This window comes from Manduca sexta, chromosome 28 (genome assembly GCF_014839805.1).
Source record: "Manduca sexta isolate Smith_Timp_Sample1 chromosome 28, JHU_Msex_v1.0, whole genome shotgun sequence".
NCBI lineage: Eukaryota > Metazoa > Arthropoda > Insecta > Lepidoptera > Sphingidae > Manduca > Manduca sexta.
The window spans coordinates 7,249,544-7,261,880 of NC_051142.1; the positions used below are offsets into that span (position 1 = coordinate 7,249,544).

Consider the following 12,337-nt stretch of genomic DNA (forward strand, 5'->3'; position numbering starts at 1 on the left):
CAGAAATAATCATTCTCATCCTACTTTACTTTGAGTAGTTCATTGCTCCATCTTTGAACTTCAAAGTCAAACAATATTTTTAAAATGTTTTAGTATCTTTTGAAGCGATATTGGAATCAACGCAAAAAAATATAATCCTATTTGATTTTGTCAAGTTCCCCAATGCATCTTTGAAGTCCAACATCGTACGCCTATGAAATTAAAATGGGATCATTCCGAAGCTATACGAAATCCAAAGCAAAAGTGTAATTTACTTAACTCTTCTTAAATCGGACCATGGAGTAAAAAAATGACGCTAAATAAACATAAAAAAACGTCAAATTTCTACGAAAAAAAATCTTTCTTTTGAACTCGTGAAGAAATGAGTCCGAAATTTTATTTTCCACATAGTAGGTACTAAGTCGTTCTTTTAGGGAATTATAAATTTCTTGCATATTTACTAGTCCTATTATAATTAATGATCTTACGTACGATTAAAAAAGCGCCTTTTTGATCTATTGATAGCGCATATTACAGCCTGTAGGTATGATACATTGAAAGGTTCTGATACTCCTGAAGTCGATTCTTAGGTCTAAAACATATTACCCGGTATGGTATCAAAGGTGTTATCAGTCTAGTAGCCGGTCTTAAAAATAAAAAAGATAGTTTTAATGTTACCCACGGGCGTAGCTAGAATTCCAAAACACATTGTTACCTAATAAGAAAAATTTTGGTAGTAATAGAGGTACGTAGATACTCAGCTGAATTTGAAATTCTGGTTGCGAGTGTATAGTAAGTAAGTGCTTACCAAAACTAAAAGAGCATACTTTTCCATAACTAGTGTTTACTTCTCTAACATTTTTCACTAGATAGAAGTAGTACCTACGCATGCAGTAGCTATTTTGTGGTTACATGCCAGAGTTAGTACAAAGTTTACCTACAATGTTACTCTGTAAGCAAGATTGCAAAGTGTGTGGCATGCTAAAACAAACAAAAGGGAAAATGTGCTTTGCCCTTTTGGTGATTCAGTTTCTAATGAATAACAAAGCGCTTACGAATGAAAGATAAGTGTTGTGTACCTACCTGTTTACACATATTGTCATCTTACTCATAATATAACCATTATTTGCTATGGTAATATAACAGTTAAAATAGATATTTAAGTAGCAAGTCCGTATGCACAGTACATATTATCAACTATTTTTAATCTAAGGTTTGTATTACTACGGCTTCTCGTTTATACAGAAACAGTGCGTCGGCTTATCACTTTCATATACTTAATGCTTAAGTCATGCAATATTGTCTGCACAGGGCAGTCGCGCAATCGTTCGGGATGAGAGATAAACTGTTCTCATCCGAGCTGGTACCTACTTACCAAGTACCTAGTAGAGCTAAGTCTCGGGAAACTGGTGAAAATAATTCCGCTCGCTAAGCAGACAACATTCGGTTTTATTCCGATTTACATTCGTTTCAATAAACGATCTCATATTAATATTAATTCCGAACCCGAGTACAAATCAATCCAAATAAATATTTACAAGTAATTAAGTAAGTAAACATTTAGTCTGAGTGGTTCATTTTCGCGATGGTTCAAAAAACATTGCGATTGTTTATACGAAACGACGATCATAATAATTGTTTGTTTATTCATTTTCGTCTCTAATAGGTAAGTTCTTCACGTGTAGGTTGGTGCCTAATTTAAATTGATTATTCGTGTATTTTATAAACTTGGTGAACTATATAAATTCGGGACCCATTCTAAAAAAACAATTTAGTGCGCATATAAACATAAAAAGACGAATTGAAAGATTATATTGCTTGTATATACTTATTATTAGCACAAATCTTTTTTGGTTTGTAGTGTTTTTTGTTCAATTTTTCTTACCTTTTTTAGCTATACAACACATATAATAATTAATCAAACCTAAAATAAAAAGATTCTTTCTCATTCTCATATATTTTCAGGAGTTCCTTGCTGCATCTGGTACCTAAGTCGAAGGTTCTATAGCAATGAAATTAAAATGCGACCATTCCGAAGCTATACGAAACCAAATACTAATGGAATTATTTAAATTGAACCACGGATTAACAATTATTGCTGAACGAACATAAATAAAAAATATGACGATTAGTTAACCACCTCTCTTTGGAGTCTGTTAATAACTGCAGCTATGCGTCATGCGCTTTTCGGCCTAAAGTGTCAAGTTTATTATACTTATATAATATAGCTGTTGCCTGCGTCTCCGCCCGTGTGAAAATGTATTACCGGGATACAAAGTAGCCCACGGTACTAGAGGCTACATGTCCTCCTGTTAATAACAAGTTTTTAAAAAAATGTTTAGTAGTTCGGAAGATCAGCGCGTTCAAACAAACTTCATCTTTAATATATTAGTATAGATATTTATTATAGGTACACCCTTCAAATTATAATATGTAATTTGTCTTCACGAGTGAGTATCCAATGGTGATGAGCCTCAATGTATTGATGGCAAGCTGGCAACTGTGATTACGTATCTGCGACTTTGACGTCCACGCCACACTTGTTGGACTGCCTCTTCTTCTAAATTAAGTATACCCGCATCGTATTCTGCTTGAACGTCGAGTGTCGTATGTGTGCCTGTGTGCGTGTCTGTATGAATGTGCGTAATAAATACGCAGTTTGGTGTGAACGTTTTACTTTACCTATTAATAATCCGTATTTTATTTTCCAAAATCATTTATGATGTTGCATTAGTTATGGGTCAAAGTAATAAGTAAATAGGTTTTTACCTATTCAGTATGTAAACATCTCTAAAGTTAGTAATAATTAGGTATGTCGATAGCGATATTTTTATAGGCGTGATATCGGCAAAATGCTTAGCAAAACAAATAGAAATTCTATAAATCAATCACGGTAAGTGCATTGTCATTGTATTGCGGGATGAAAAGGACTACAGAACAAAAAATACTTAAAAATTGAGTTCGTAATTATTGTATAGACATTACACTGATAAACCACTAACAGTCATATAATGTAGATAACCATGTGTATGTAGAACATGCGTACAGAAAAATATTATCTTTTTTTATTGCGCTTACGTACCTGCCGTTCTGTTAGTTCGTAATCGGTATATGCAACTGTCGTAATTTATATTATGAATTCATTTTACCCAGCTTGTCCTCTTTACCCCATTTCACTTAAGTACCAATTATATACGTACTTACTTTACCTAATTTTTACGGCATTCAATAATATTGTCATAACTTAATGTGTCTAGATAGCAAAAAGTATGACTCAGCTATAGATAAGAAAACAGCACAATATCTAATGGTATTGTTTTTTCTTTATTGTTATTAACAGTTACACAATAATAATAATTAATAATGTACCTACATTATGGTAAAGAAGGCTTACATTTAACAAGTAAACTGGCTAAAATTGTAGATACCGTTTACTTAATAGTTCAATATTATATTGTTAAGCCACGTACAAATAGACGTTTTTTGTAGATTATATTTTTATAAAGAACACTAATTATTAATATTATATTCACAAAACCTATAGGTATTCTCGGAATGATAACGCGACTGCAGGCTAAATGTTAAGCTTTAGTAAGTATAATACATATATTTAATTAATTTTATACAGCTACCCACATGATGTGTGTTTTCAACTAGCCATTCTTAATATCTAAACAACAGCTTTAAATACATTAAACCTTGAAGAACTAACAATAAGCCTAATCATATATTTATTCGCCTACGAAATATTTCTTAAAATCCAAAAGCAAGGTCGGATAATGTTTTGCCCCTAGGCAATAAAGTCTCAGGGCTCCAGTTTTTTTTTAATTATTACCCAAATTACTGCTAACATTTCATTTATGTACGCAGTTAATTTTATTTATGTTCGACTTCGAGTTTCTAACGCGCGGAGCCCTTAAGCAATTGCCTTCTGAGTTTGACAATTATAATAATATCCTTATAGAACAATCAACTGTTGAAACTTATTTTAAATTTGCCTTTCGGCCGAAGAGCAGCAATATTCCATTATTACAACATAAAATGGTAAACCAGTTAACTTTTCAGGATGTAGAGTACTGGCGTGATACTCGTTTAAACCAGGTCAAAAGACCAAAAGAAAACCAAATAATCAATTCAAACGTTTATACTGGCCGTAAATTCGTTATAAATGACCGATCAAGAGTGACTCTTAAACTGTAGAAAACTATGAATAAGACTTGAGCCACCGTCATTTGTTTTAAACTTACTATGTAAAAACAGTGTTGATGTTTGGTTAATTTTAATGTATTCAAAACCTGTTTGTTTAAACGAGTTTCTTTATACCTAATATCGCAACACGTCGAACATCCACGACGCACAAATAAGTAGAGATTAGCAATAACAGACAATACATAATTTAACACTTATTTAGTCAACATTAGCGAAGTCGATGTTTCTTGAGATAAGTATACTTAAAGCAATAAGCAGCATTGATGAAATCTTTCGATGGATATCCATTACACGCTGTCTATGTCAACGTAATATAGTTTTAAAGAATAAAATATATTTGATACAGTTCCCTCAATTCGAATCAAACATAATGTGGACGTATATTATAAAATATTAATATAAATATAATCTATTAATGGCAAGAATTCCTTTTACAATCTTAAAATGAATAAAATTCATATTAAAAATCATAAAATATATTTTAGCAATTAAAGCCGTAAATACCAACATTAATACAATACAAAAATATATCAAGAGAAGAAAGATAACAGCTATTTAAGCTTAACAATGTTCATAATGGCGGTTAAAGAAGTCAGTTCTTCATTTCTCTTACAAATTACATTAGACTAGTTCGTTACAAATACTTCATGTGTATTTTGGAATACTGCTGCCTGTAAATAAGAGAAAACAATATAAGTAAAAATGTGGGATCTAAGTGATGTCAAAACTGCAACAAACAGGAAATAAATAATTCACCAGATGATGAAGAAATAAAAGTGAGACGCTGATATGATTCAATAAGAGATGAAAGATTTTATAGGCAGATTTATTAAATCGAAAGATATCAAGTGTAATTACATTTCAATTTTGTCATTATTTGACGCTCGTTATAAATACTCGTTGACTAGTACCATAACATTATAACACACAAATTAATTTTCCAACCCATGAACCAATCCATGGGCTCGAGCACAATAAATACATATGTTGTAAGCTAAATAGATCACTTACACCGAGGCTATACGATCGTGGCGTAGCAGCAACCTAGAGACTACGGCGGCATTCAGGTGAGTACAGAAAACAACACTCCTTAGCTAGTCGGATAAAAGAATCGCTGCACGATACTGACGCGACGACACATTTTGAGAAGGAAAGAAAGCAATATGCAAGATGTCTTATTTTGTGCTCACTTGCACTCACAACAAAAAAACTAGAATTTTTCTTTTGCGAACCAACTTTTCTAATATATTTTTCTTATTGTAAGATTTAACATGGTGTCATGACTCCTGTGAACCTACCGCAAACACATCTACTTTTAGAAATCGTGACAAGCACAATACATATTTATTGATTGCAATGGCACAAGGACATCAAGAATAAATTTATATAACTGGGTTTTGTCAATTCATTTGTTAGACTTCTAATATAAATCTACGTTCGTAAAGGTTATTTTGGAGCGAAACATTAAAGGAGGTGTTCGGTTTTAAGCATGAAACATTTTCTATTTTTCTTTTGTAAAAGTTTTCCGAACTGCACATGTTGTAGCTCTTGTCCTACTCAAAAGCAGAACGTTGTTATTTTGGGTAATTGTCATAGTTTCGTAGCGATGTCTCGGTGCCGACTAATGCGTTATTAGTTTCTAGCTCTACTCGCTGCTCTTTCATCGTTAGCGGTGGGACAAGTGCCTTAGTAAGCATCAATCTTTTTTCCATACTTACAAAAAAATTGGATCTGATGTGATGACTTAATCATTATATAGCAAATTTATATCCATGGACCAGACTTTTTTAGATAACTCGCTGTTTGTTTTTTCATGTATACATTCTATAAATTTAGCAATAACTATATATGTAAGTGTTAAATAAAGCAAATGTTTCTATGTTATATATTAAATTTGGTAAGTAAAATTTTATAATTTATGATTTAAGTCCAGAATTTCGCACATCCTTTCAAAAACACAACGCGATGATGGCTTTTGGTGGGCTATTACACGACCAATCTAGCATCTGTTCCGTCAGTGAGCTTAGTATGTTTGAATGCCGATTAAGCATTTAATGGCTTATTTACGGCCGTTTTCAATAACTATCCGAAGACTAAACCAATGAAAATGTCATTTGAAAGCATGTCACGAAAACCTGATAGGTTCATTTTCCGGTGGATCGAAAAAAGCGATTGGGATTGTTTACTGAAAATGGTGGTAAGTCATTCAAAATCAGATTCGCACAGAGATACGAGATACACACACGCCACAGCCGCATCACGTTTAGCCTCGCTTTTACATTGTGCTGGCGCAGATCCAGGCACGGGGCAGTTGCCGAACTGTATCCAATCGCCTACATAATTGAAAAGTTGAACTCAAGTGCTTTTTTCTAGAACATAGGTAACATTCTTTTCCGATATTTAAAAATACCTTCCCCCTAAAACCTGGATCCGCACATATTTGCCATAAGTAATAATATAATTATTGATTACATCTACTACATACAGATTAACATTCAAAGAACAATTTATGTAATATATGAACGTGTATTTCGTGTCAATATAAGAACCTACAAATATTTTCACACATTGCATTGGTTTCTTACAGTAATCACTGAAGTTTTTATTTTTATAAGTTTTCTTGTGTATAACAATGTTTTGTAGGAGTCACATAAGAAATCGTTAGGAGTATACTCTTCATATTTCTAAACCACAGAAAGAGCTACTCCTATTTTAAACAAATTGAAATATTATTTTAAAGATACTTCTATCTAATACTAATATTTTATAATATTTAATCTTATGAATTCATATAACAACTTTTACAAATGATGCTAAAGAATATTTAAATTTACATGAATATCCTTAGTGAGTTACCCTTTCTTAATTATATTGTAATTCCATCAAACTACATGCAAAATTATAGGTATTCTGTAACAAGACACGCTAAAACAATGTGCAACTAATTTAAAATCGAAAATATTGTCTTACCAGTAATTACCTAGCATTGTAATGGAACAGATTATGTTTCCACAAAAACTACAACTTTAATATTATCTCATAAGTTTCATTTTGGTCAATTATTATAAATTACGCTAATAAATTTAAGATGTGGAGACAATAATATTTGCATTATACAAAATATAAGCATCCCATTTTACAAAAAAAAAAAAAAAAATTGCTTATGAAATCCAGTAAGAAAATATGCTTACAATTAATAAGAAGATATGAATAGGTCCTAACTGTCTATAACCAACTTAAACGCTACCCTTAAAATAATATAAAATACTGTTAGATGAATAATGTCATTACAGGTATTAGAGACGATGGGATCATATTTTTATACATTTAATAAATGATCCAGTGTTATTTCAAATTAATAAGTGACATCATTGTAATTGTTTTCTTTAGATGTTAGTTTTACCAGAACCTTTTTGTAGGGAGAACCCGCACTATGAAACATCGCTAGTAGGTACTTAATCTTTTGGTTTTTAATTTTTTAACTGGATCTTATCTAGCATGCACAGCCAATTCTTGTTGTTCGTAATTTCTCTAAGTTTCTCTGTTGTCAGCATAAGGCAAAAACAATTATTTAATCAGGTCACCATAAATTAAACTCAACAAATTATTATGATAAGGGGAGTCAGATTTCGTGATTCATTCGGGACTTTAAAATCATAGATATGCCACATACATCTACAATGAATACTTAAACAATTATTAAGATGAGAAGTGTGAATATAGAATGCTTTTGAGGGGTGCTTCAAACTCATTAAACCCCAGCCCCCTACTGTCCCACTTTAGTACCTAACTGTAGGCGACGTTCCTTAAATTGTAAATTTTAAAGAGCCGCAACCGCCATTGGGTTGAAATGAAATAATTTTATAGGGCAATCCTGAAAATTTCTGTAATACTTTGAGTTCGGGCATATACATCTGGAACGAATTTCTGTTGAATTGAGTTTCTGAATTCAGTGCGCTTCGGATTCCGTACATTCTTAAATTTCCTTAGCATTGGACAATTTTTCCAGGTGAAAATAACAGTTTAGTATATGATTTTAAATTTATCAGATTGATCTGATTGAAAGATATTCGCAATCATTTTGAATTTTAGACCTTGAATTCATTTTTTTATAAAGCAATAATAAGTGGATGTACACATACTTTATTTCATAGGCTCTAAAAACAATGCGAACAGATATTTTACTGATTATGTTTCACAAGGCTTGGAATTCACAAAGTTTATATTTTTGTTTGGACCTAATTTCTAGTACTTTATGATACTTTCGATTTTTTATAACCTCGAGTTGACAAGTGATAACATTGATCACGATCTGAGTTTTTAAGAAAACTAGCATCTGTTTTTCATATTCTATATTGCCATTACTAAATACAAAGTTACCTACATTGATTCATAGTAACTACCTATAAAGAAAATGAAACCACTCACGAAATCTTATGAAGTACATCTTTCGCAGCAAATCCTAGTAAGTATATAGTAGTATCCTGTGTCTAATAAGTTGTTTCACATCCTATTCAATGGGGGTACTTTAACGGTGATCTGACTAAATTAAAAAATGGTTCCACAATTTATTCGCAGTACGCCCACACTGGGGTGACCAATAAAAGAATTCATAATAGATTCACCCGCAAATAAAACTACCCACACCGCATGCTCATTACAGATGTTTAATCCGTAAGAATAAAAAATTGCTATTGCGTTTACTGTAAATTGTAGATAAGTATATAATCAAGTTTTATATACCAGGGGCGATAAAAAAGCATGTTGTTAATGTTTGAAGTGCGGGTTGGCCCATAAGAATGTACTTATTTAAAGCATTTAATTGGAGCTAATTCTGACTTATTAAATCAACATGACGCGACAACGCTAGGTCATAAACTTAGAGAATGGACTATGCAATAGCCTCATAATTTAGCCACTCTGTAGAATGTGACAGAGCGAATGTGGTGATATAACTACCAAACTTATTATATGACATAATGCACTATTACTATTTTTTAAAAGTGTTAATTCAGTCAGAATTTACTCCTTTGAATGATATAATGAATATAAAACAATAAAGTTAAAGAAATGACTTTTGGTAAGACAAGTAAATGATTGAAGCTTGGTAAATTTATATCAGAGTAAACCGTTATTAATGTAGTTGGAATGTACATGATATATATAATCCCTTAAATGTTGCAATACAAATAAAGTGCTGAATAAGCAGTACATTTTAAAAAGAAGTTATCATGTTTATGTCATGAGATGTTTCAGTTAATCAAATTTAGTACAGCATTTGCTCAGTAATAATTACAATTACAATGGCAATACAGTTATTCATGGTAACATTGTCATTTTCAAGATATTTAGATATACATATAATGTATGTTTCCTTGAAAAAAAGATTTACAATTGATTTTGGACAATAATATTAATGATGTTTATGTTTTATAGACATTTTTTTTTAATTTGAAAGATGTTTTTTTAACTATTTGGCAACAAACAGCCAACTTGTAAAACATACTTCATATAACATATTAGATGAAAACTGGGCATTGTAGGAGACTTAAATAATTATCACTATTATATACTTGTTCTCTAATAACATAACATCAGATATATGTAATGCATTTCATTGTTGAATTTAAATAGGAATTAATTTTTATTAAAAGTAAAATAACATAACTGACATTCAAAATTCTAGGATTTTAAAAATCGGTCACATTAATTTATATTCATAGTTCATAGCCTGCATATAATGGCACATGACCTTTAAACTATTTTGATGAGTATAAGTAGTATTACATCCATTATAGAGAATACATCAAATTGAATTTTTCACTTGTGTAAGTACAGCAATTGACAAAAAAACTGAAATACCATAATTGCATCTGTTTCCCTAAATAACAATAAAATATTTATTCATAAAAAAATAGCTACTGTACAAGAGCAAGCTTTTTGTAATTATTATATTGCATACGGCTTCAGGCGAGGGAATTTAAAGGCAATAATTTTATTGTTTCTGATAAACATAATAATAATGCATAAAAGTTATTGAGCAATTAAGACTAAGAAACAACATTATTCTTGACATCTTGAAACCTTTATCACATGATAATTAAAAGGAGACATACAATATGAAAAATATAATATGAATGTTAGTCATTCATGTGACTTTGCAGGATACATAAAAACACAACTAGTATCCACGTTGTTTGCCAAGGATAATAATTCCATCTCATATTGTGAAAGATTAACTATAAATCCCAATCCATAAACTTGGCTAAAGAAACTTTTATCTTTGATTGCCCAATCTGGGAATGGAACCTAGGAAACACCTTGGTTTTACACTCTAAATATGATGCAATGAGGCCAATGAGAAATCTATATTCTTTAAATACTTTAAATTGCAGACAATTCAAGATAAAACAACAAAATAGTATGATGATCTTTTAAAAATGTATAGAACCAATCAAATAAAAGCTAAAGGATTGTGACATGGACATATCAATGTGATGGATAATGTAGTGAAAAAAGTAATAAAAATGAATAATATTAAGAACATACCAGCCAGTAATGAGAAATTAAGCTGCAACAAATATATCATTAAGTTAAGTGATACACAAAATGGAGGCATGAATACATTAACATGATTCCACCAGTAATGATACACATAATAAATGTGTAAGTTTTAAGTGTTATATAACATATAGTCAAAATGATTTTAAACATAAATGTAAGACATATGATATAACATCTTTTAAGTAATGGTTTTATATTATAATGATGGTTATTATACTTTTATTAAAGAATGAAACCATTGATAAAATAATACCATGTCAAATACTATTAATTTAATATGACCTATTTGAGAGCATTTTTATCATGTAAAGCTAGTAATAATAATTATATATTTCCTAAAATGCGGTTTCAAATCATACTTTTGTAGGACCAAGTTTTACATAACAGCAAAGGGTAAGGATAAACATGTTATGTGATAATTATATATCACTTCATTAATAATCAACTGGCTGCAATTGATAAAATGTAACATTTTACCAAAGCTACCTTAATTTTAATCATTACAATAGAATGTGATAATGTGAAATCAGTGACTCATATTGGAAAAAGTTTATGTGAAAATATTTTTTATCAACTACACATAAACATGGGGTTAAACACTAATAATAAAGAACAATGACACTTATAACATTAATGTGAAATTCCGTAATTGACCCCACCTGTGTTCAAGCCCGTGTTTTCAGAGGCTCCCGCGGGAGGCGGCGCAGGCATCGCGATGGGTGGCGCCTGCTCGCCTTTGGGCCGGCCCTCGCCGCCGGGCTGTGCCGTCACCGGCTGCACGCCGTCCGAGTCGTCGCGCTCGAGCGTGTGGTAGTCACCGGACTCCTCCGGTGGACGGGGCTTGCACTTTCCACAGCAGCAATTGAAGCAGCAGCACAGGCAACAGCAAAAGTAGCAACCCGTTAGAATACCACATACTATAAACAATGCTTTGCACCAAGTGCTCGTTACTACGAAATAGGCGTTGACATTCTCTTCGCCAAATTGTTCTGCGATGTATAATCCAAGCGAGCCGTAATTATCATAGATGTTTCGTTTCGTCGCATCGCTGAGTATAGTGTGAGCCCGATTAACTTCCTTAAATTTTTCGGCCGCTTCCGGGTTGTTCAGGTTTTTATCTGGATGATATTTTAATGCTAATTTTCTGTAACTTTTCTTCACATCGTCCGCCGTTGCAGTTTTGGGCACTTGAAGTATTTCGTATAAACTATCCCCTGCGGTAGATAATTTTCTTTTATCCATCTTGCAACTTGATATTGGAATTCACTAATAGCAAGACAATCTCCGAAAATAACGATATTCTTCAATTTCTAATGAAATTACCTACAATAAATAAGGAAGAACCACAGTAAGAACGGATGGATGAATGTAAAAAATTATCATCGCTATTCACTATATGAACATTGTTGACATTTTCAGCATTGCCTTCAAAATTATACTAAGACGAATATTGTTGTCTTTCTTTACCATACCTATTTCGTTGGAAACATACAGCTATACATAATTTCATAATAAATTAATATAAAATATTTTTTTTACATAATAGTATTTTTCGTGGACTCTACGATAAATTTTGGGGAGATAA

General features: G+C 31.7%; 1 protein-coding gene across 2 annotated transcripts; it reads right to left on the reverse strand.

The window, feature by feature from the left end:
• Positions 1 to 3,282: 3,282 nt before the first annotated feature.
• Positions 3,283 to 12,144, reverse strand: LOC115445774 (dnaJ homolog subfamily C member 5). Of its 2 annotated transcripts, XM_030172197.2 has the most exons (3): positions 11,412 to 12,144; positions 10,738 to 10,759; positions 4,649 to 4,859 (listed from the first exon to the last, which is right to left on the reverse strand). In XM_030172197.2, the coding sequence occupies exons 1-2, from the start codon at positions 11,992 to 11,994 to the stop codon at positions 10,755 to 10,757; spliced, it is 588 nt and encodes a 195-aa protein (XP_030028057.1). In that variant the 5' UTR covers positions 11,995 to 12,144; the 3' UTR covers positions 4,649 to 4,859; positions 10,738 to 10,754. The 2 variants fall into 2 exon arrangements, with proteins under 2 accessions (XP_030028056.1, XP_030028057.1); XM_030172196.2 differs by lacking the exon at positions 10,738 to 10,759 and having other exon boundaries at positions 3,283 to 4,859; positions 11,412 to 12,139.
• Between the last annotated feature and the right edge of the window lie 193 nt (positions 12,145 to 12,337).